Source organism: Chamaea fasciata, unplaced genomic scaffold (genome assembly GCF_029207755.1).
Source record: "Chamaea fasciata isolate MVZ Bird 193981 ecotype frontalis unplaced genomic scaffold, bChaFas1.0.hap1 SCAF_6, whole genome shotgun sequence".
Lineage (NCBI taxonomy): Eukaryota > Metazoa > Chordata > Aves > Passeriformes > Sylviidae > Chamaea > Chamaea fasciata.
The window spans coordinates 417776-438723 of NW_027094091.1; the positions used below are offsets into that span (position 1 = coordinate 417776).

Below are 20948 nucleotides of genomic sequence, written 5' to 3' on the forward strand. Positions count from 1 at the left end.
GGCAGTGGAAAAGGGGGAATGGAAATGGGGCAATGGAAAAGGGGGGAATGGAAAAGGGGCAGTGGAAAAGGGGGAATGGAAATGGGGCAGTGGAAAAGGGGGAATGGAAAAGGAATGGAAATGGGGGAATGGAAATGGGGCAGTGGAAAAGGAGGAATGGAAGAGGGGGAATGGAAATGGGGCAGTGAAAAAGGGGGGAATGGAAATGGGGCTTGGAAATGGGGGAATGGAAAAGGGGCAGTGGAAATGGGGGCAGTGGAAACGGGGGAATGGAAATGGGGGGAATGGAAATGGGGCAATGGAAAAGGGGGAATGGAAAAGGGGGAATGGAAAAGGGAAACTTTTCTGGGTCAGCACAGGGGGGTTGTTGCCCCCAGCCCCCCAAGGGAGGTCCCCACTGTCTGTCTCCAGGAGCACTGTCACTATCACGGCCACGTCCGTGGCCACCAACAGTCCTGGGTCGTGCTGAGCACCTGCTCGGGAATACGGTGAGGGAATGGGGGATGGGGGGGAATGGGGGATGGAGGGGAATGGGGAATGGAGGGGAATGGGGGATGGAGGGGAATAGGGGGTGGAGGGGAATAGGGGGTGGGGGAAGGAGTAGAGAATGAAGGAAAGAATAGGGAATGGAGAAAGGAGTAATGAATGGAGGAAGGAACAGATTATGCGGGAAGGAGCAAGGAATGGAGGAAGGAGTGGGGAATGAAGGAATAGGGTATGGAAGGGCTGGGCGGGCACCATATTCTTGGCAGCATGAGGTTGCTGCCAGGAATTTTATCCCTGGAGGGGGCAAATCCCTGCACCCCAGAGCTCAGTCCCAGCCTGGCCTTTGTTCCCTGCTCTGACGGGGTCAGGTTTGGGTGCCCAGGGGCTGTTTGGGCAGAGATTCCCAACTCCTGTCCCTGCTCCCACATGGGGTATGGCCCAGGCTGATGTGCCACGAGTTTGTGGGGCCTCGGGGGCTGCGGGAGCCACAGTAGGTACACCACAGGAGCCATCGGCGCTGTTCCCGTTTCCAGGGGCCTCATAGTGCTGAGCAGCAACACCAGCTACTACCTGAGACCCCTGGGGACCCCTGAGCCAGGTCTGCACCTCATCCAGCGAGCAGAGCACCTGCCCATGCCAGGGGGCACCTGTGGGCACGGCCAGGACCTCGGGGGCACCATGGCTGGCATCGCCCAGCTCTTCCAGCAGCAGCACCCACGGGTAAATCCTCTGGGTAAATCCACTGGGGTAAATCTTTGTGGGTAAATCCACTGTGGAAATCCACTGGGAAAATCCTCGTGGGTGAATCCTCATGGGTGAATCCTCGTGGGTAAATCCTCATGGGTAAACCCTCCTGGGTCAATCCCCTGAGTAAATCCACTGGGTAGATCCACTGGGTAAATCCTTGTGGGCAAATCCTCGTGGGTGAATCCTCATTGGTAAATCATCGTGGGTGAATCCATTGGGTCAATCCTCGTGGGTAAATCCATTGGGGTAAATCCATTGGGGTGAATCCTGATGGGTAAATCCACTGGGGCAAATCCACACAGGTCAATCCACTGGGGTCAATCCACTGGGTAAATCCACTGGGGCAAATCCTCACGGGTAAATCCACACAGGTAAATCCACTGGGTAAATCCTCATGGGTAAACCCACGCAGGCAAATCCACTGGGTAAATCCACTGGGGTGAATCCTCATCAATTGGGTCTTGGTGCTGCATCCTACAGTGTGGGACATGCCGTGAGCTCCTTTGGAGCCACCCAAACGTTCCCTGTCACCTTGTGCCTCAGTTTCCCCTCTCAGCTGTCCCTCCTGAGCAGCTCTGTGGTGTCAGGAGGGTGCCCAGAGCCAAGGGCTGCCCCTCTGTGCTGAGCCCTGTGTCTGCCTGCAGGCCAGGAGAGACGCCTGGAGGACCATGAAGTACATGGAGCTCTTCATCGTTGCTGATCACACCCTGGTGAGAGCTGGGGGGCACAAAACCGGGGTCCCTCCCGGTCTCCAGCCTGGATTTACCCGTGACCCTTCCCCACCCTCACCTCTCTCCAGTACAGGAACCAGAACCTCAACCTGGGCCGCACCAAGCAGCGCATCGTGGAGATTGCAAACTACGTGGACAAGGTGAGGGACCTGCCAGAGCCTGGTGTGGCCCTCAGGGGCTGTCCCCATGTCACCAGGGCAAGGAATCATACAGTTATGGAATTGTTAAGGTCAGAAAAGATCTGTAAGTCCTTCGAGTCCAACCATTCCCCTGTGCTGCCCAGGCCACCCCTGCCCATGTCCCCAAGTGCCACATGCACGTGACTTTAAATCCCTTCAGGGTTGGGGACTCCACCGCTCCTCCTCCCATCAGGGAGCTCAGGAGTTCTCTGATCTCGTGGTGGGAAGGGCTCTGTCGCCCGTGGGCTGAGCTCAGCAGGGAAGGGTTCACTGGCCCTGCCTGGGCTCAGTGCTGGCGTTTTGGCAAAGGGACACGCTGAGGTGTTGTCACCCAATGTCATTGTGCTGCCCCGGCTGGCTGCTGTGCCCACACCTGTGGAGCCCACGCTTGCAGGTGGATTTGGGACAGGTGCGTTCTGCAGTCACGGGGTGTCGTTACAATTCAGGACAGCTCATGCAACGACACACAGAACTCCAATTTCTTCAGAGGGCTTAGAGCAAAGTTTATTGAGAGATTCTTTTATGCAGAGTTTTGGTACAATGAATAGGGTTGGTCCTTTAGGGCACCACCTTTTTGTAAACACCTCTACAGGTGAACAAGTTGGAAAAACACCAGGGGTCAGGAGGACGGTGTCTACAAGGTTGTTTTGGGTTCCCCCTTATGATTTCCCAGGCCAGACTGAGGGAGTTCTGCCCTTGGCTTTCCCACAGGCTTCAAGCATCTGCCTGGAGCCTAAAAATCCATGTTCTGACCACTGTCAGTTCCCACACCAGGGAAACATGAACACCCACCAGCCCTAACACCCCACCAGGGAATTCCAGGGGAATCCCGGGGAATCCCTGGAGCTCCACCTGTCCCCCGCTGCAGTTCTACAGGCTGCTGAACATCAAGGTGGCCCTGATCGGGCTGGAGGTGTGGACGGAGCGGGACCAGTGCACGGTGAGCAGCGACGCCAACGCCACGCTCTGGGCCTTCCTGCAGTGGAAGAAGTCGCTGAGGGCGCGCAAGAAGCACGACAACGCCCAGCTGCTGACGTGGGTCACCGGGGTGGGGACACCGCCGGGGGGGGCTCCCAAACAACCCCCACCCCCCGGGTGATGAACTGGGCCCTGTTCTCCTGCCCGGGCAGGGGGAAGACCTTTGGGGGCACCACCATCGGCATGGCTCCGCTGGAGGGGATGTGCAGCGCCGATAACTCCGGAGGGGTCAGCGTGGTAAGGGGGGCTGGGGGTCCCTGTGCCGCCCCAGCCTCTGTGGGGCTGGAGGAGGCCCCTGAGGCTGGGCCGGGGGTGCAGCCTGAAGGTGAGGGATGATGCTGTAGCCCCTGGCCCCTCAGGTGGTGGCCAGGTGCACAGGGGGGTGAGAAGGGGCTGTTCAAGGTGTCCCCAGTTCCCAGCTGGCAGCAGCGCTGGGATCTCCTGTGCTGCTCCTGTGCCATGCTGGAGAGGCCCTGAATGTTCCCTGCCTCTCCTCTCCTCTCTGGGATTTCTGGGATCATCTCTGCCCAGATAACTTCTCCTCCTCCTGATGGTGGCGCTGGGCGTGATGGGGTGGTCACGGTGGCCTTGGTGACCTTTGGGGGTGGTCATGGTGGCCTTGGTGACCTTTGGAGGTGGTCACGGTGGCCTTGGTGACCTTTGCTCCCTGGGCAGGGTGGTGGGCGGCACCCCGGTCTCTGGGGTTTGGGATGTGCCCCGGGATTTGGAGCAGTTGGCTCCAGCCCAGAGTCCCCAACAGTCCCACAGGGGAATTTCAGGAGACCAAACCCCACTTGTGCCATGAACCTTCTCCCACCTCCCAGGGCTGCGTGGTCCCTCCCTGTGCCCAGCCCCACTCCCTGCCATGTGTCACCCCTGTCCCCGGCTGCTGCTGGCCGCGGTGACACCTGGCTGTCCCCTCCGTGCGCAGGACCACGCGGAGCAGCCCATCGGCGCCGCGGCCACCATGGCCCACGAGATCGGCCACAACTTCGGCATGGTGCACGACATGGCGGGCTGCTGCCGCGAGGCCACGCCTGAGCAGGGCGGCTGCGTCATGGCCGCGGCCACGGGGTGAGTGTCCCCGGTGTCCCCAGCGCCCTGGGGGTGTCACCGGTGCCTTCCTGTGTCCCCAGCACCCTGGGTGTGTCCTCAGTGCCCTAGGTGTGTCCTCAGTGTCCCCAGCACCCTGGGTGTGTCCCCGGTGCCCTGGGTGTGTCCTCAGTGTCCCCAGCACCCTGGGTGTGTCCCCGGTGCCCTGGGTGTGTCCCCAGTGCCCTGGGCGTGTCTCCAGCGCCCTGGATGTGTCTCCAGTGTCCCCAGCGCCCTGGGCGTGTCTCCACTGTCCCCAATGCCCTGAGTGTGTCCCCAGTGCCCTGGGTGTGTCCTCAGCGCCCTGGGGGTGTCACCAGTGCCTTCCTGGGTGTGTCCCCAATGGCCTGGGTGTGTCCCCAAACCCCCAGCAGGCTGTGGGGGTTGTGTGTGCTGTGGGGGGCAGGGAATGTTGTCACCTCTGCTCTAGAGCCAGGCTGGGAGAGCTGGGAATGTTCCCCTGGAGAAGGGAAGGCTCCAGGGAGAGCTCCCAGTCCCTGGCAGGGCCTGAAGGGGCTCCAGGAGAGTTGGAGAGGGACTGGGGACAAGGGCTGCAGGGACAGGACACAGGGAATGGCTTCCCACTGGGAAAGGGGACATTGGGCTGGGATCTTGGGCAGCAATTCCTGCCTGGGAGGGTGGGCAGGGGCTGGGCTGGAATTCCCACATTTGCTGGGGCTGCCCCTGGATCCCTGGCAGTGCCCAAGGCCAGCTTGGATCCACCTGGGGCAGTGGGAGGTGTCCCTGCCATGGGATGGGCTTCATAATCCACCTGGTTGGCGGATTTCCTTCCCAGAGCCCTTCTCCCTTTGGGTTTTCCACCTCCTGATGATTCACTCCTCCCCGACATCCCTGCCCTGAGCAAAGCAGCTGTTCATTCCCTGTCATTGAACCCACCTGCTCTTCCGCTTAGGAGGGAACAGTGGGGACCCCACTTGTGGTTTCAGGGCTGCCAGAGCCTGGCGTAGATCCCACAGGATTTAACTCTGCCTGGGCAGACTGTGCTGGGGAAAAGCACACTTCTGACTGTTCCTCTTGGCACACTTCTGACTGTCCCTATTTACGCATTTCTGACTGTCTTCAGCCTGTCCCTATTGCACATTTCTGACTGTGTTCAACCTGTCCCTATTGCACATTTCTGACTGTTCCTATTGCACATTTCTGACTGTGTTCAACCTGTTCCTATTGCACATTTCTGACTGTTCCTATTGCACATTTCTGACTATGTTCAACCTGTTCCTATTTACACATTTCTGACTGTTCCTATTGCACATTTCTGACTGTGTTCAGCCTGTCCCTATTGCACATTTCTGACTGTCCCTATTGCACATTTCTGACTGTTCCTATTGCACATTTCTGACTGTGTTCAACCTGTTCCTATTTACACATTTCTGACTGTTCCTATTGCACATTTCTGACTGTGTTCAGCCTGTCCCTATTGCACATTTCTGACTGTTCCTATTGCACATTTCTGACTGTGTTCAACCTGTTCCTATTTACACATTTCTGACTGTTCCTATTGCACATTTCTGACTGTTCCTATTGCACATTTCTGACTGTGTTCAACCTGTTCCTATTTACACATTTCTGACTGTTCCTATTGCACATTTCTGACTGTGTTCAACCTGTCCCTATTACATTTCTGACTGTGTTCAGCCTGTCCCTATTGCACATTTCTGACTGTTCCTATTGCACATTTCTGACTGTCCCTATTGCACATTTCTGACTGTTCCTATTGCACATTTCTGACTGTGTTCAACCTGTTCCTATTTACACATTTCTGACTGTTCCTATTGCACATTTCTGACTGTTCCTATTGCACATTTCTGACTGTGTTCAACCTGTTCCTATTTACACATTTCTGACTGTTCCTATTGCACATTTCTGACTGTTCAGCCTGTCCCTATTGCACATTTCAGCCTGTCCCTATTGCACGTTCCTGACTGTGTTCATCCTGCCCCTCTTTGCATAGCCATGGATGTGAATATATATAAATATAAACAAAAAAAATTAAAATACAAGATATAATAATAATAAAAACATATAGTTTTATATATATAAATACATCCAGGGTGCATTGGCCTGCTCAGCCTCACAGGCTGAGCACTGCAGGCACTCACAGCTTTCCCTCCAGATCAAGAGATTTCAAAACCACTCTTATAAAATGCCCTCTGAGTCATTTCGAGAAAGAGATGTCCTGATATGAAAATATTTTTCAGCTTAAAGGGGAAATGAAACTGTTTCTAAGAAGGAGGAAATGCTTCCTTCTTCTTCACAAACCACCGAAACCCCCACAAACGGTGAAATTGGAGAAAAACACACTCAGAGGTTCTGTAGAAAATGAGTGCTGCTCCTGTTCCTCAGCTCCTTACGCATTGTAGGCTCTGGCTATTTTAATTTTTTTTTTTTTTGCTGCTCTGTGGGTCCTTTTTGGTGTTTCTTTTCCATATTTCTTTACTTTTAAAGTGATTTTCACCCACCTCAGCTGTGGGGTATTTCAGTACCCAGGTGGGTGTTGTGGTTCAGTGAGAACAGGAAGGGGTTTGGTTTGAGCCGAGCGGGAGCAGGGGGCCCTGCAGGTGTGGGGACGTGTCCCGGGGCAGAGGTGACATCGGCAGCAGTGCTGGGGTGACATCTGCGGCCTGGGGCTCCCACCAGGGGGGTTCCTGTCCCAGCAGGTTCCCTGCAGGAGGGATTGATGTTCCAGGGGTGATGGACAGAGGCTCTGCCTGCCCCCCAATCCCATCCCTGAGCATCTTGGGGTTCGGAGTTGTCCCCTGGTTGTTGGTCTGGCAGCGCCAGCTGGGCTGGGAGATGTTCCCGGGCTCACTGAACAGTGGGGAATCTGCTCTGGGGAGGGTTTGTGCCACTTTGTCCACGTCCTAAATTCCCCGTTCTCACGAATTTGCCACCTTTTCCCGGCGTCTCCACACAGGCACCCGTTCCCCCGCGTGTTCAGCTCCTGCAGCAGGAGGCAGCTGGAGAACTACTTCCAGAAGGGAGGGGGAATGTGCCTCTTCAACCTGCCCGACACCAAGGACCTGGTGGTGGCTCGGAAATGTGGGAACGGCTTCCGGGAGGAGGGAGAGGACTGTGACTGCGGGGAGGTGGAGGTATGGGGGGTCCTCTGGGGATGAGGGACAGGGGGATACAGGGGATGGGGGACAGGGGGTCTCTCTGGGGATGGGGGACAGGGTGGGTCCTGCTGGGGATGGGGGACAGGGGGATACAGGGGATGGGGGACAGGGGGTCTCTCTGGGGATGGGAGACAGGGTGGGTCCTGCTGGGGATGGGGGACAGGGGGGGTACAGGGGATGGGGGACAGGGTGACTCCCCTGGGGATGGGGGCACAGTGACCCCCTGGGGATGGGGTTACAGAGTGACCCTGTGGGGATTGGGGTACAGAGGGGTCCTCCAGGGGGTGCAGGTACAGAGTGACCCCCTGGAGATGGGGGTACAGGGTGACCCGCCTGGGGATGGGGGCACAGTGATCCCCTGGGGATGGGGGTACAGGGTGACCCCCTGGGGATGGGAGTACAGGGTGACCCTCCTGCAGCCCACCTCAGCTGAGGGAATCCCTGCACAGGGCATTTCCAAGGGAAGGGTTTGCTGTCACCACGGGGACTCCATCCCAGGGGCTTTTCCCAGTCACTCCTGCCTGAATCCATTTACCCCAGTCTTGACTTTCTCCTTGACTTTTCCCTTGAGTGCCCAGCTCTTCCTCATGCCCACCGTGCCTCAGTTTCCCCACTGGCAGGATGGGAAAGGCAGCGCTGTGGTGGGCGGGGAAGGGATGGAACCCTTGCCCATGGAGCTGTCCTCTCCTCGCAGGAATGCACCAACCCCTGCTGCAACGCTCACAACTGCACGCTCAAGGAGGGGGCCCAGTGTGCCCACGGCGACTGCTGCCACAGCTGCAAGGTGGGACCCCACCCCGTGCCCACCCCGTGCCCACCCCGTGCCTGTGGGATGAGCCAGAGAGCCGGCCCTGGCATTCCCTTGGGATTCCTGTGCTGCACATTCCCTGTGCCCCACGGGCAGGGTTCATGTGTAGCCTCATGTCTGCAGGAGAATCATGGAATGGGCTGGGTGGGAAGAGACCCCAAAGCCCACCCAGGGCCACCCCTGCCATGGCAGGGACACCTCCCACTGTCCCAGGGACACTGCCAGTGTCCCAGACTGCTCCAACCCCAATGTCCAGCCCAGCCTTGGGCACTGCCAGGGATCAGCCACAGCTGCTCTGGGCGCCCTGTGGCGGGGCCTGCCCACCTCACAGGGAACAATTCCTGCCCAAAATCCCATCCATCCCTGCCCTCTGGCAGTGGGAGCCATCCCCTGTGTCCTGGCACTCCAGGCCCTTTTCCAAACTCCCTCTCCAGGAGGATTTCCTCTGGCAGCCCTGTGGCTGAGGTCCTGCTGAGGAACGTGTCCCTGTCCCCTGACCCATGAGATGTCCCCAGCCGCCATCAGCGCCAGGAGGGTCAGCCCCACGCTGTCCCCCGGCTCTGTGCCCACGTCCCCTGTCCCCCCGCAGCTGAAGGCGGCGGGGACGATGTGCCGGGAGGCGGCGGGATCGTGCGACCTGCCGGAGTTCTGCACCGGGGCGTCCCCGTACTGCCCGGCCAACGTGTACCTGCTGGACGGCTCGTCGTGCGCCCGCGGGCAGGCCTACTGCAGCAACGGCATGTGCATGACGCACCAGCAGCAGTGCGTGCAGCTCTGGGGGCCAGGTCAGTGCCCCCCCTGCTGCAGCACCCCTCGGGGGTCCTGGGAAGGTTCTGCTTCCTTTTCTCCTTGCCGAGGTCGGGGTCAATACGCGGGAGTCGCCATTTCGATTATTTATCTATTTACAGGCTCACGAGCCGTGAGCTCTGACTAGCAGGTTGGAGAGCAGAGGCAAAATGGAGCACCTCTGAGTCTTTCCAAGTTTATTTCGGTGCTAATTACCCAGTAATGAGGTGACGGCTGGATTATGTTTTTGACCCAGTAATGACCTCCCAAGGCCCGCAGTGCGGGCCTTTTTCACCCAATTGGAAAAAAAACACCCAAACCCATGAAGAAGAAGGAAGAAGAAGGTGAAGAAGAAGGGCTTAGACAGTGCCCAGAATCCTCCATCTTAACTTACGTGTATTGCTATACACTAAATTATAAACCTCCAAATTCTCAGTTTCCAGATTTCCGGCAGGGTCTCAGTGCTGGCTCCCTGTGGGGTCCCCGTGGCCCGTGGGGCTGGGGGTGTGGATGGAGGGGCTGGCACAGGGTGCCCAGAGCAGCTGTGGCTGCCCCTGGATCCCTGGAATGCCCAAGGCCAGGTTGGACGTTGGGGTTGGAGCAGCCTGGGACAGTGGAAGTGTCCCTGCCCGTGGCAGGGGGTAGAACTGGGTGGGCTTTAAGGTCTCTTCCAACCCAACCCACTCCATGACCAAAATCCTCCACAAGACTCCAGAAAAAAGGGAATTTCATCCCTCCTGTTCTTGGCCCGGCACCCACAGCAGCAGCTCTTGGGAGACCTTTCCGCGGTGCGTTCTCCATGAGCCTCCAGCTGCTGCTCCTGCTGTGGGGACTCCTGCCTGCCTCCCCCAGGACCTCTCCCTGTGTGCAGGAGCGTGGCCGGCGCCGGACGCGTGTTTCCAGGACGTGAATATGGCAGGGAACACCTACGGCAACTGCGGCAAGGACAGCCAGGGTCGCTACGTCAAGTGTGACAAGAGGTGGGTGCGGTGCCCTGCTGGCGCCCTGGGGTGCCCCGTGTCCCCCTCCCGCACCCACAGCTGCCCCTGCCACCCCTGCCCAGGGACTGGAGGGCCCTGACCCAGCCTCCAGCCCTGTTTGGTACCTGAGGAAGCCACCAGGTCCTCCCTGGGCTCTGTCCCCATCGCTGCTGGGAGGTTGGACTTGGTGATCTCCAGGTGTTTTCCAAGCGAAGCGATCCTGTGGTTCTGCTGTCCCACCACCAGCACCTCCCAGCCCAGCCCCATGGAAAGTCAAAGCCAGATGGAGATGCTTTTTAGGGGGTGTGTGCTCCCCGGTATTCCCAGGGATTCCAGGGATGTCAGAGCCTCCTCCCAACACCCCCCTCCGTCATTTCTGTGCTGCCCACGATTTAACCCGCTGAGCCTCTCCAGCGTGTCCGTAAATTCAGCGGGAACGACCCCAGGGGTGTGGGATGGTGGGGCTGGGAGGGCCCCGCTGTCCCCATGTCCCAGCTGCCCTGGGCCGTGCCCGCTGCAGGGACGCCATGTGTGGGAAGATCCAGTGCCAGAGCTCGGCCAAGAAGCCGCAGGGGACCAACACGGTGTCCATCGACACCACCATCCGCTTCAAGGGCCGCGAGGTCAAGTGCCGGGGCACCTTCGTCTACAGCGCCAAGGACGACCAGGAGGACCTGTCCGACCCCGGGCTGGTGCTGACGGGCACCAAGTGTGGGGATGGGATGGTGAGTGCCCCTTCCTGGGGTGGGCTGTCCTGCAGGGCACCGTCTGCCTTGGTTTGGAAAGGCAGGTGTGTCCGCCAGGGAAAGCCGGAGCTTCCCTTGGGATGGAGGATGTAAAGGACGTAAACCCCTTCTCTCCAAATTACTGTAATTTTGAAATTAAGGGGCTCTCAGGCAAAGAGATGGGAATAGGAATAGCAGTTCTTTACTAGGAATAAGAAGAATACAAATGTAGTAGTATGAAAAACAAGCAAACAAAAAAAAAATCCTGGAAACTCTGACAGAGTCGGAACAGGACTTGACCCGCTGTTGGTCGGGGTGTTGGTGTCAGCCCAGATAAATCCTCCTGCAGTGCCAGCTGTGGTTCTGTGGGAGCAGAGGTGATCCTGGAGAAGGCTCCAGTGGTACTGGGATGGGTCTGGTCTCTTTCTGGGAATCCAGTGCACACAGGCTGTGCTGGTGTTCTGAATGCCAGGTGTGATCCAGGCGGGAATGCTGGGCTCCTCCCCCTGGGTGGAGCCTCTCCCCGTGGGATGATGGGATTGTATCAGCCCTGCAGTGAGCCTGGATGGCCCATGGACAGCAGAGATCCCCTGGAGGGAGGATGGGTCCTGGAAGGGATAAAGAACACAGCCCCACCTGGTTTTAAATAGAAGATATCCCCCCCAGAGTGATGAGGGACAGGTCCTGGAAGGGATAAAGAACACGGCCCCACGTGGTTTAACAGCTGCCCTTGAACAGAAGATCCCACCCAGAGTTATGAGGGATGGGTCATATAAGAGATAAAGAAAAAAACACCTTCCCAGCCGGTTCCAAGAGATGGCAAATAGAGCACACACTTTTGGTGACATATTGCAACCCAAGACACCATCTCTGGGCTCTGAGCCAGCTCCAGGGTGCACGTGTCTCGTCCCAGTGTCACAGCCAGGCCCTGGGATGTGGTTCCTTCCACACCTGCAGGCGTTGCCTCGGTGACACCTGGACTGCTGCCACCAGGTGTTTGTAGGCCACCAGGTCCTTCTCTCCCGGGGCATTTGTGGGCATCACCAGATGCTCAGTCGTGTTTAGGCCACCCAGTTGTTCTCTCTGCCCTCTAAGCTTCCTCACCAAATCAGTTCAGAGTGGAGTAACTCCAGCGGGAATTGCCCAGGGGTTTGATGGATGAGGCTTCCTCCTACGAAGAGGTTGTTTCTCAGGAGAAACAGGAAATCTCTGCCAGGAATCAACGTGACAAATCCAGTGCTGACTGGATCAACCAACGTGACAAATCCAGGGCTGACTGAGCGTTGGTCTCTGCAGCCCCTGCATCTCCGAGCACTTCAGAGGGGGTCAGTCAGGCTGAGAGAGGGCAGAGGCTGGCAGAGGACACGGAAGGAGGGATGTGTTCCAGAGAGGGTTGGCTGTGGAGGCACAGCCTTCCCTGTCTGGCATTTTCACAGTGACATTTTCGTTGGGAAGGCCAAAACGGTGACATTTTCATGAGGAAATATGGCCAGTTGTGAAATCCAGCATTGTTTATCTTGGCCAGAGCCTGGGTTTTGGGGCCAAATGGGAAATGGTTTCTGCAGGAGCTGGCAGGTGGGCTGTGTGGGCTGGCGGCTGTGCTCAGCTGAGTCACCCCGGATAGGGAACAGGGGTGAAACCCATTGACTGGAACCGTGCCATCTCACCACCCTGCATTTTCCAGCCCTCAAACCCTTTGGAGAGCCCCCCCGGTGCCCCCCAGTCCCCTCTGCTGGGTCCCTGTGTGAGCTGAGCCCCTCGTGTCCCTCGCAGGTGTGCAAGGACCGCCGGTGCCAGAACGCGTCCCTGTTCGAGCTGGAGAAGTGCGTGTCCCGCTGCCACGGCCACGGGGTGAGCGCTGCTGGCACCTCCAGGGAATTCCTGTGACCAGGGGCAGGGGTTGGAGCCAAACCAAGGGTCTCCCACAGGGATGGGCCCTGTCACCCAGTGGATTTCTGCCTTTCAGCCCCGTCCCGTGCCTCAGCTCCAGGTGGGGCTGGGATCTTTGCTCACCCCTGTCCCAGCGAGAGGAAGGAGATTGTTTGTGGTGTAAGGACCACCTGCAGAACTTGGATCGGGGTGCGATTTGAGCTGGAGAGTGTTTGGAGCTCAGAGCAGGTGCTTGGTCCTCCTGAGAGAAAAACAAGAGCTGGAAAGAGAACTGGGACAGCAGGAGGAAGACACTGTTCCCCAAAGCTGAAAGGTTACAGAGGTTCGAGCTCTGTGGAGTGCGGGGCTTTGTCAGATGACGCAACAGAAACTGCTGTGGGAATTCCTGCTGGGTTACGGAAGGGATGTGGCCGATGAAACATCTGATTTACCCTTTTGTGACAACTGAAACACCCACATCTGCCCTCTGCTCTGCCCAGCGTGGCTACGGCTCTCAGGGCTTAACTCTGAGCTCAGAGCCGGTCAGCCTGGAGAGGAGAGAGCTCTGGGGAGACCTTCTGGCACCTTCCAGCACTGAAAGGGGCTTATAAAAAACAGGGGAAGTGACTTTTTACACGGACAGAGAATGACAGGACCGGGGGGAACGGCTTCAGACTGAAAGAAGATGTAGATGGGATTTTGGGCAGGAATTGTTCCCTGGCAGGGTGTGAGGGCCTGGCACAGGTGCCCAGAGCAGCTGTGGCTGCTCCTGGATTCCTGGCAGTGTCCAAGGCCAGGCTGGATATTGGGGCTTGGAGCAGCCTGGGACAGTGGGAGGTGTCCCTGGGACAGTGGGAGGTGTCCCTGCCCTGGCAGGGGTGGCACTGGAGGAGCTTTAAGGTCTCTCCTGACCCCAACCCTTCCAGGATCCTGTGATGTCCAAGGGGGAGCACCGTCAGGGGTGAAGCTTCAGTGCGGACTTCTATCACCGTCTGTTCACCCCTGCCCTACCAACCACCATTTCCGCCTGTCCCCAGTGGTGTCCAACCCTCTCCTCTTGTCCCCAGGTCTGCAACAGCAACAAGAACTGTCACTGTGACCCGGGCTGGGCCCCCCCGTTCTGCGAGAAGCCGGGGCTGGGTGGCAGCGTGGACAGTGGCCCCGTGCAGAGCCACAGTGAGTCACAGCTTGTCCCCAGAGCCCCGGGCTCCTCCTGGGCTGCAGCGGTGCCAGGGCAGGGCTGGGTGGGGCGGCCCCACAGCCTGTGCCCAGCTCTGGCTGCTTGGGGACACCCGTTGTCATCAGAGGCCACTGAGGGCTGTGACCAGCAAGGCTGTCCCCAGCTCGGGTGGCCAGGAATGGGCACATGGGGTCACCACTTCCATCGAGCCCCATTCCAGCCCCTCACTGGTCCCTGTGCTTCCCCTGCCAGAGCATGGGTCCGTCCTGATCGCCCTCCTCGTCATCTTCCTCTTCCTCCTGCCCGCCCTGTCGCTGACCGTCTACTACTGGTACCGGCGGGAGAACTCCCTCCTGCACAGGTGGATCAAGGACACCAGGCACGGGAGCCAGGAGGGCTGCAGGTGTGTGGGGCACCCAAAGGTCTGCAGGTGTGTGGGGCGCCCCAAGGTTTGTAGGTGTGTGGGGCACCCAAAGGTCTGCAGGTGTGTGGGGCACCCAAAGGTCTGCAGGTGTGTGGGGCACCCCAAAGGCTGCAGGTGTGGGGGGCACCCAAAGGCTGCAGGTGTGTGGGGCACCCAAAGGCTGCAGGTGTGTGCGGCACCCAAAGGTCTGCAGGTGTGTGGGGCACCCCAAAGGCTGCAGGTGTGTGGGGCACCCAAAGCCTGCAGGTGTGTGGGGCGCCCCAAAGGCTGCAGGTGTGTGCGGCAGCCCAAAGCCTGCAGGTGTGTGGGGCACCCAAAGGCTGCAGGTGTGTGGGGCACCCAAAGGCTTCAGGTGTGTGGGGCACCCTAAAGCCTGCAGGTGTGGGGGGCACACACTGACCCTCCCTGCCCCACAGACTGGCCATCCCTGCCCCACAAACTGGCCGTCCCTGCCCCACACACTGACCATCCCTGCAGCCCAGCAGTGAGGGCTGGCCGCTAATGAGGTGTTAATTGAGACAGGAGCTGATGGGCAGTTTCCAGGCAGCTGGTGCTCCCCTGAGTGTTTATTGTGCCGTGTCCCCAATCCAGCAGGAGCAAATCCATCGGTCGGAAGTCGAGCAGTGCCCGTCCCAAAGCTGCTTTCACCCTGAGGAACATTTCAGCCTCCAGCCACCCCAGAAAGGTCAGTGATAACTCACCGGGGTCAGAGATAACTCACCTAGGGCAGTGATAACTCATTCAGGTCAGTGATAACTCACCGGGGTCAGTGATAACTCACCCAGAGCAGTGATAAGTCTCTGGGATCAGTGATAACTTTCTGGGGTCAGTGATAACTCACCGAGGGCAGTTATAACTTACCGAGGGCAGCGATAACTTACCGGGGGCAGTGATAACTCACTGAGGTCAGTGATAACTCACCGAGGGCAGTGATAACTCACTCAGATCAGTGATAACTCACTGAGGTCAGTGATAACTCACTCAGATCAGTGATAACTCACTGGGGTCAGTGATAACTCACTGAGGTCACTGATATAACTCACTCAGATCAGTGATAACTCTCTGGGGTCAGTGATAACTCACCAGGGGCAGTGATAACTCACCGGGGTCAGTGATAACTCACTGAGGTCACTGATATAACTCTCTGGGGTCAGTGATAACTCACCGGGGGCAGTGATAACTCTCTGGGGTCAGTGATAACTCACCAAGGTCAGGGATAACTCACCGAGGTCAGGGATAACTCTCTGAGGGCAATGATAACTCTCTGAGGGCAGTGATAACTCACCAGGGCAGTGATAACTCTCTGGGGTCAGGGGTAACTCACTGAGGTCACTGATATAACTCACTCAGATCAGTGATAACTCACTGAGGTCAGTGATAACTCATTAATTTCAGCGATATAATTCACTGGGGTCCATGATAACTCACTAAAGGCAGTGATAACTCACTCAGGTCACTGATATAACTCACTAAGGTCAGTGATAACTCACTAAAGGCAGTGATAACTCACAAAGGGCAGTGATAACTCAGCTGCCAGACTGGTTTTCCCTGCTGGGATTGAAGCCTGCGGATGTCACATCTGCTCCCGGGAGCTGGGCAAGCCCTGGTGCCCTGTGCAGGTCCTGCCTCGTGTCTGCACTGAGCCCGTGGCCAGGTGTGCCCATCCCTCCTAAAACTGAGTCTGTGGAGCTCAAAGTGCCCTGGTGAGCACCAGGAGCCTCCACTGGGAGATTTCCCACACGGAGAAGGGATGGATGGGAGCGAGGGATGATCGCAGCCTGTGTTTGGGGGCTCAGTATTTTCTGATGTTAACGAGCCCAAAATTTGAACAGAATTGGTCTTTGGCTTTGTAGTTTGATTTATGGTGTCCTGTTCTTCCTCCTCGGGTCATTGCTCTTGGCTCCTCCAGCTTTGGTTATTCCTTCTTTTGGTTATTCCCTCATTTTCCAGAAGTCCTTTTATTTATCCTGTGCCACACTTCAGTGAATTTTTAACTTTTAACCTTCACTGGAGCTTTCTGAGCACCAGGGCCGAATTTAGGAAGAATTCAGGTTTTTTGGATGAAGTTTCCCATCTGCTGGAAATCTGCTGTGGATTCACCAGAGCTGACCCTGCTCTGGATCTCCAGCACCTTTCTCACCCCTGTGTGTCCTCATGGTGGAGCAAACACAGAATCACAGAATCAGGAAGGTTGGAAATGCTCTCATGACTAAGATCATCAGATCCAACCACCAGCACTGACAGGTTCTCCACTGAACACGGTCAGATTTGGGTGGGATGGTAAAAGTGGTGGTCCCAGAAAGTGCTCCCAGTGCTGCTCCTGCAGCTCCCTGGAAGCCAGGCCTCGAGGGGACATCTCCTGTTCAGCACCAGGAAAATTGAACCCAAGGATCCTGTCCCAGTTCCGCTTTCCTCCTGTTCAGCACCAGAAGAATTAACCTCATTGTGCTTTTCTCCTGTTCAGCGCCTGGAAAATTTAACCCAGTATCTCCTCCCCCACTGTGTTTTCACCTGTTCAGCACCAGGAATTAACCCAAGGATCTCCCTCACTGTGCTTTTCTCCTGTTCAGCACCAGGAGAACTTAACCCCATTGTGTCTTCTCCTCCCCCGTTGTGTTTTCCCCTGTTCGGCACCAGGAGAAGTTAACTCAAAGACCTCCCCCACTGTGCTTTTCTCCTGTTCAGCACCAGGAAAATTGAACCCAAGGATCCTCTCCCAAATCTGCTTTTCTCCTGTCCAGCACCAGGAGAATTAACCCCGCCGTGTTTTCCCCTGTCCGGCACAGGGAGAATTAACCCCGCCGTGTTTTCCCCTGTCCGGCACCGGGAGAATTAACCCCGCCGTGTTTTCCCCTGTCCGGCACCAGGAGAATTAACCCCGCCGTGTTTTCTCCTGTCCGGCACCAGGAGAATTAACCCCGCCGTGTTTTCCCCTGTCCGGCACCAGGAGAATTAACCCCGCCGTGTTTTCTCCTGTCCAGCACTAGGAGAATTAACCCCGCCGTGTTTTCCCCTGTCCGGCACCGGGAGAATTAACCCCGCCGTGTTTTCCCCTGTCCGGCACAGGGAGAATTAACCCCGCCGTGTTTTCCCCTGTCCGGCATCGGGAGAATTAACCCCGCCGTGTTTTCTCCTGTCCGGCATCGGGAGAATTAACCCCGCCGTGTTTTCCCCTGTCCGGCACCAGGAGAATTAACCCCGCCGTGTTTTCCCCTGTCCGGCACCGGGAGAATTAACCCCGCCGTGTTTTCTCCTGTCCAGCACTAGGAGAATTAACCCCGCCGTGTTTTCCCCTGTCCGGCACCGGGAGAATTAACCCCGCCGTGTTTTCCCCTGTCCGGCACCGGGAGAATTAACCCCGCCGTGTTTTCTCCTGTCCGGCATCGGGAGAATTAACCCCGCCGTGTTTTCCCCTGTCTGGCACCGGGAGAATTAACCCCGCCGTGTTTTCCCCTGTCCGGCACCGGGAGAATTAACCCCGCCGTGTTTTCTCCTGTCCGGCATCGGGAGAATTAACCCCGCCGTGTTTTCTCCTCCCGCAGGGCGCACGGACCCCGTTCCTGCCCAGCCCCGGCGCTGCCCCGCCCGGCTCTCAGCCCATCAACGTCGTCCATCCCCTCCGCCCGGCTCCCCACCCCATCGCCCCCCGCCCCAGGGACCCCAAACCCGCCCGGCCCCCTCCCCCAGCCAGCAAATCCCCCCTGGTGCCCCCCAAAGCCGGCGCCTCCCAGGCCAAGCTCCCGCCGCCGAGGAAACCTCTTCCCTGCAGCCCCATCAGGAGCCCACAGGTGAGGAGCCCACAGGTGAGGGACACTGCCTGGACCTGCTCCCCTTCCAGAGCCAGGGATCTCCTGGGCTTCGGGCTGGGCTCTGTTAAGGAGCTGTCACAGCAGCCCCGGGGCTGGACCTTTAGAAGCCCTTTAGATCTGAGGACGTTTTCAGGGGTTTTTGGGTGCTTTGGAGCTGGGTTCGGGCTGGGTTTGGCTGGGCTTTGGGCTGGGCTCTGTTAAGGAGCCGTCACAGCACCCTGAGGGCTGGACCTGTTCTCACACTGCAGGGAGCCCTTTAGATCCGAGGACGTTTTTGGGTTTCTGGGTGTTGTTCTGTGCTTTGAAGCATCTCAGCCCTGCGCGAGGCGGGGAGGGAGGTTTGTCGGAGCTCCCTGGACGTTCCTCTGAGGGTTTTGTCTCTCCCTGTGCCCTCTGTGACGCTCCCAGGTGGTCCCAAAGCAGCAGCCCCCGCGCCGGCCGCTGCCCGGGGCTCCCCTGCTGGCCAAGGAGCTGCCCCCCGCACACGGACAGACCCTGCTGGTCATGGTCCCTCCCACCAACTTCAAGGTGTCCAGTGGCTCCGGCCACCCCTCCAGGCCGATAAAGTGAGTGGGGAGCAGCTGGGTGTCTCCCAGAGGTGGGGTCCAGATGGTGGAGGCACCGGGGAGGGACATCCCAAAGGGCCACGGCTCCTCCAGGAGCGACCCCACAGGTGTGGCCAGGATTGGGGAAAGGGGCTGGGATGGGGGAGATGCCACCCCCGGGGTGAGCCCCTGGCCCCAGAGCCTGGGGGGAGCTGTGGGGGCGCGGGGGGGTGAGGGAGGGGTGGGATGATGCTGATGCTCTCTCCCCTTTCCTCCCTGCAGACCGATGCCACCTCAAAGGTGAGTGGAGAACAGGTACAGACCCTGTGGGGGGGCGGCCTTTGGGAAAGCCCCGGGCTGGGAAATGGGCTCACTCCACCTTCCCGGGGCTCCTGGATGAGCAGGACACGGTCCCTCTGGGCCCCCCAGCGAGCGCTGGGGCAGTTTGATCCCGGGGGATGGAGAGTGTGGGGTTTGCAGCTGGGACATCGAGCCCTTGGCAGCGTCACTCCTGCCCCAGCCCCTCGGCACTGCTGAGCCCCCTGGGAATGGGGCGGGGGAGCCGCAGGGGTTCCTCTCCCCCCAGCCAGACCTGGGGCTGTGTCCAGGGAGAATTCCTGGGCTGGGGAAGGTGCCTGGTGCCTGCACTCAGGCGTCCCCTTTCTCTTTCCCCTTGCTCCAGGCCAGTCCCAGCCGTCAAAGTCCAGTCCACCTCCTTCTCCTCAAAGAAGTGACGACCCCCGGACACCTGTCCCACCCTTCCTGAGCTGGCTCTCCTGATTTGCACTGCTGTGGCCACAGGGCTCTCCCGTCCCTCTCGTTCTAGTGACCCTTTTGATACCAGAGGACTATTTTTGTAAGACAGACTTGGTGTTCGGCACACAGACCGCGGCGGTGGGGGTGGAGAGGGGACACTGGCACCACGGCTGGACCAGGGCTGGGTTGGAGCTGGGGTCTCCACGGCGGAGATCCCACCACAGCTCTTGGTGCTGCTTCCTGGCCAAGCTCCCTCCCAGCTTCGGCTTCCTCTGGCATTGCACACGGGCTGGGAGGGAGCGCCCGGGGGAAGCGAACATCCCCACCCGTGGAAGGTGCTGGTGACAGTGTGATGTCCTTGCAGCTACCTCCTCCTCCTCCTGCTCCTCCTCCTCCTCCAGGCCTGGTGAGCCCCCAGCCTGCAGCTCCACGCCGGGCACCGTCTCGGGGAGACTCTTGCCACGACAGAAACGTGGTCTGGGCCAGTCTGGGCCGGGCCAGGCAGTGCTGGGACATCTCCATGAAGGATCCAAGTTCTCAGGCTCCTCCTGACCTCGTGTTCGATCGCACGAGGACACGCGGTGACAGTGCCGGGCTCGCCTGGAAGGAGAAACTGTCTGGGAAGGTGTGAATGCCCCCAGGGCCGGTGGCAGCCGCTTCCCAAGGTGCTTTTGGGGGGCTCGGGAGCCCTCACAACGCGTCCTGGTCCCTGCTCCTGGGCCAGGCCCAGCCGTGGCTCCGGGGGCGCTCACACTCCGCTGTCCCGGGGGAAGAGCCGCAAGGCGGGAAGGAGAGCAGGAGAACTCCCGCCCTGCCCGTGCCTTGGCCAAGCCACGGCATTTCTCTGTGCCTCAGGCCCCCGCCGGGGCCGCTTCCTACCTCACAGGGCTGTCGTGAGGTTTGACAAAGGGATTCTTGGAAGGGCTGCCCGACCCTCCGTCCAAGGTGCTGTTGACCTGCACACTTTGTGCCACTTTGCTGTGACTTGACCTGCGGCTCGATCAGGGTCTGAAACAACAACAGAGACTTTGAGAAGTCGCCCCGGCTCCTCTGGCTCTTTTCTGGCTCCCTGAACCTTCAGACACCGGGGGAGGGCTCTGAGCACACCAGGGCAAACACATCCCGGGGGTCCCAAAAACCTGCTCCAGCTGCGTGTGACCTGTCGGCCGCACTGCCTGGGCCCCATCTCTGGGAAAACCCTTCTGGGACGTGTCCAGCCGTGATGTAGGTTCAGGGACACCCTGAGGCAGCTGCTCTGGTGTCCCGTTGTCCCCAGTGTCACAGACTGCAGGCTGTGGGCGAGGCCACCCAAGCTGTCCTTCCCCTCGGGCTTTGTGCTGAAGTTGTTGGTCTCACACTGAGGTCTTCCCTGCAGCAGGAATTTCCCCATGGAAGGGCTGCCCCTGCCGCCCAGGGAGGTTTGGAGTGCCCATCCCTGGAGGTGTCCAGGGAATTCCTGGAGGTGGCACTCAGGGCTCTGGGCTGGGGACAAGGTGGGATTGAGCACTGCTGGGACTCGGTGGCCTTGGAGGGATTTTCCATCCTCAGGGATTCTGGGATTCTGTGATCCCTGGTACCTCCATATCCTTCATGGTTCATGGATGTGCAGCTGGGATCGAGGATCCAACATCCCCTCCTACCCTGATAACAAAATCAGGACACCAGTGTCGCTGAGGTTGGAAGGGACCCCTCGAGATCATCCTGAGGTGAGCTCCA

The 20948-nt window shown here is 58.6% G+C and overlaps 1 protein-coding gene across 4 annotated transcripts; it reads left to right on the forward strand.

The window, feature by feature from the left end:
* The first annotated feature begins 288 nt into the window (after positions 1–288).
* On the forward strand, positions 289–20286 carry ADAM33 (ADAM metallopeptidase domain 33). Of its 4 annotated transcripts, XR_010721385.1 has the most exons (21): positions 290–488; positions 1020–1206; positions 1878–1943; positions 2033–2104; positions 3012–3178; positions 3274–3358; positions 4053–4195; positions 7149–7326; positions 8045–8134; positions 8748–8943; positions 9816–9924; positions 10445–10649; positions 12423–12500; positions 13586–13694; positions 13951–14101; positions 14714–14807; positions 17665–17910; positions 18340–18497; positions 18759–18776; positions 19159–19332; positions 19597–20285. XR_010721385.1 is itself a non-coding variant. In XM_066185103.1 (20 exons), exons 1-19 carry the CDS (start codon positions 313–315, stop codon positions 18778–18780), a joined length of 2532 nt encoding a protein of 843 aa, XP_066041200.1. In that variant the 5' UTR covers positions 289–312; the 3' UTR covers positions 18781–18791; positions 19159–20286. The 4 variants fall into 4 exon arrangements, 3 of the variants coding, with proteins under 3 accessions (XP_066041200.1, XP_066041199.1, XP_066041198.1); XM_066185103.1 differs by having other exon boundaries at positions 289–488; positions 18759–18791; positions 19159–20286; XM_066185102.1 differs by having other exon boundaries at positions 289–488; positions 14717–14807; positions 19159–20286.
* The last annotated feature ends 662 nt before the right edge of the window (positions 20287–20948 follow it).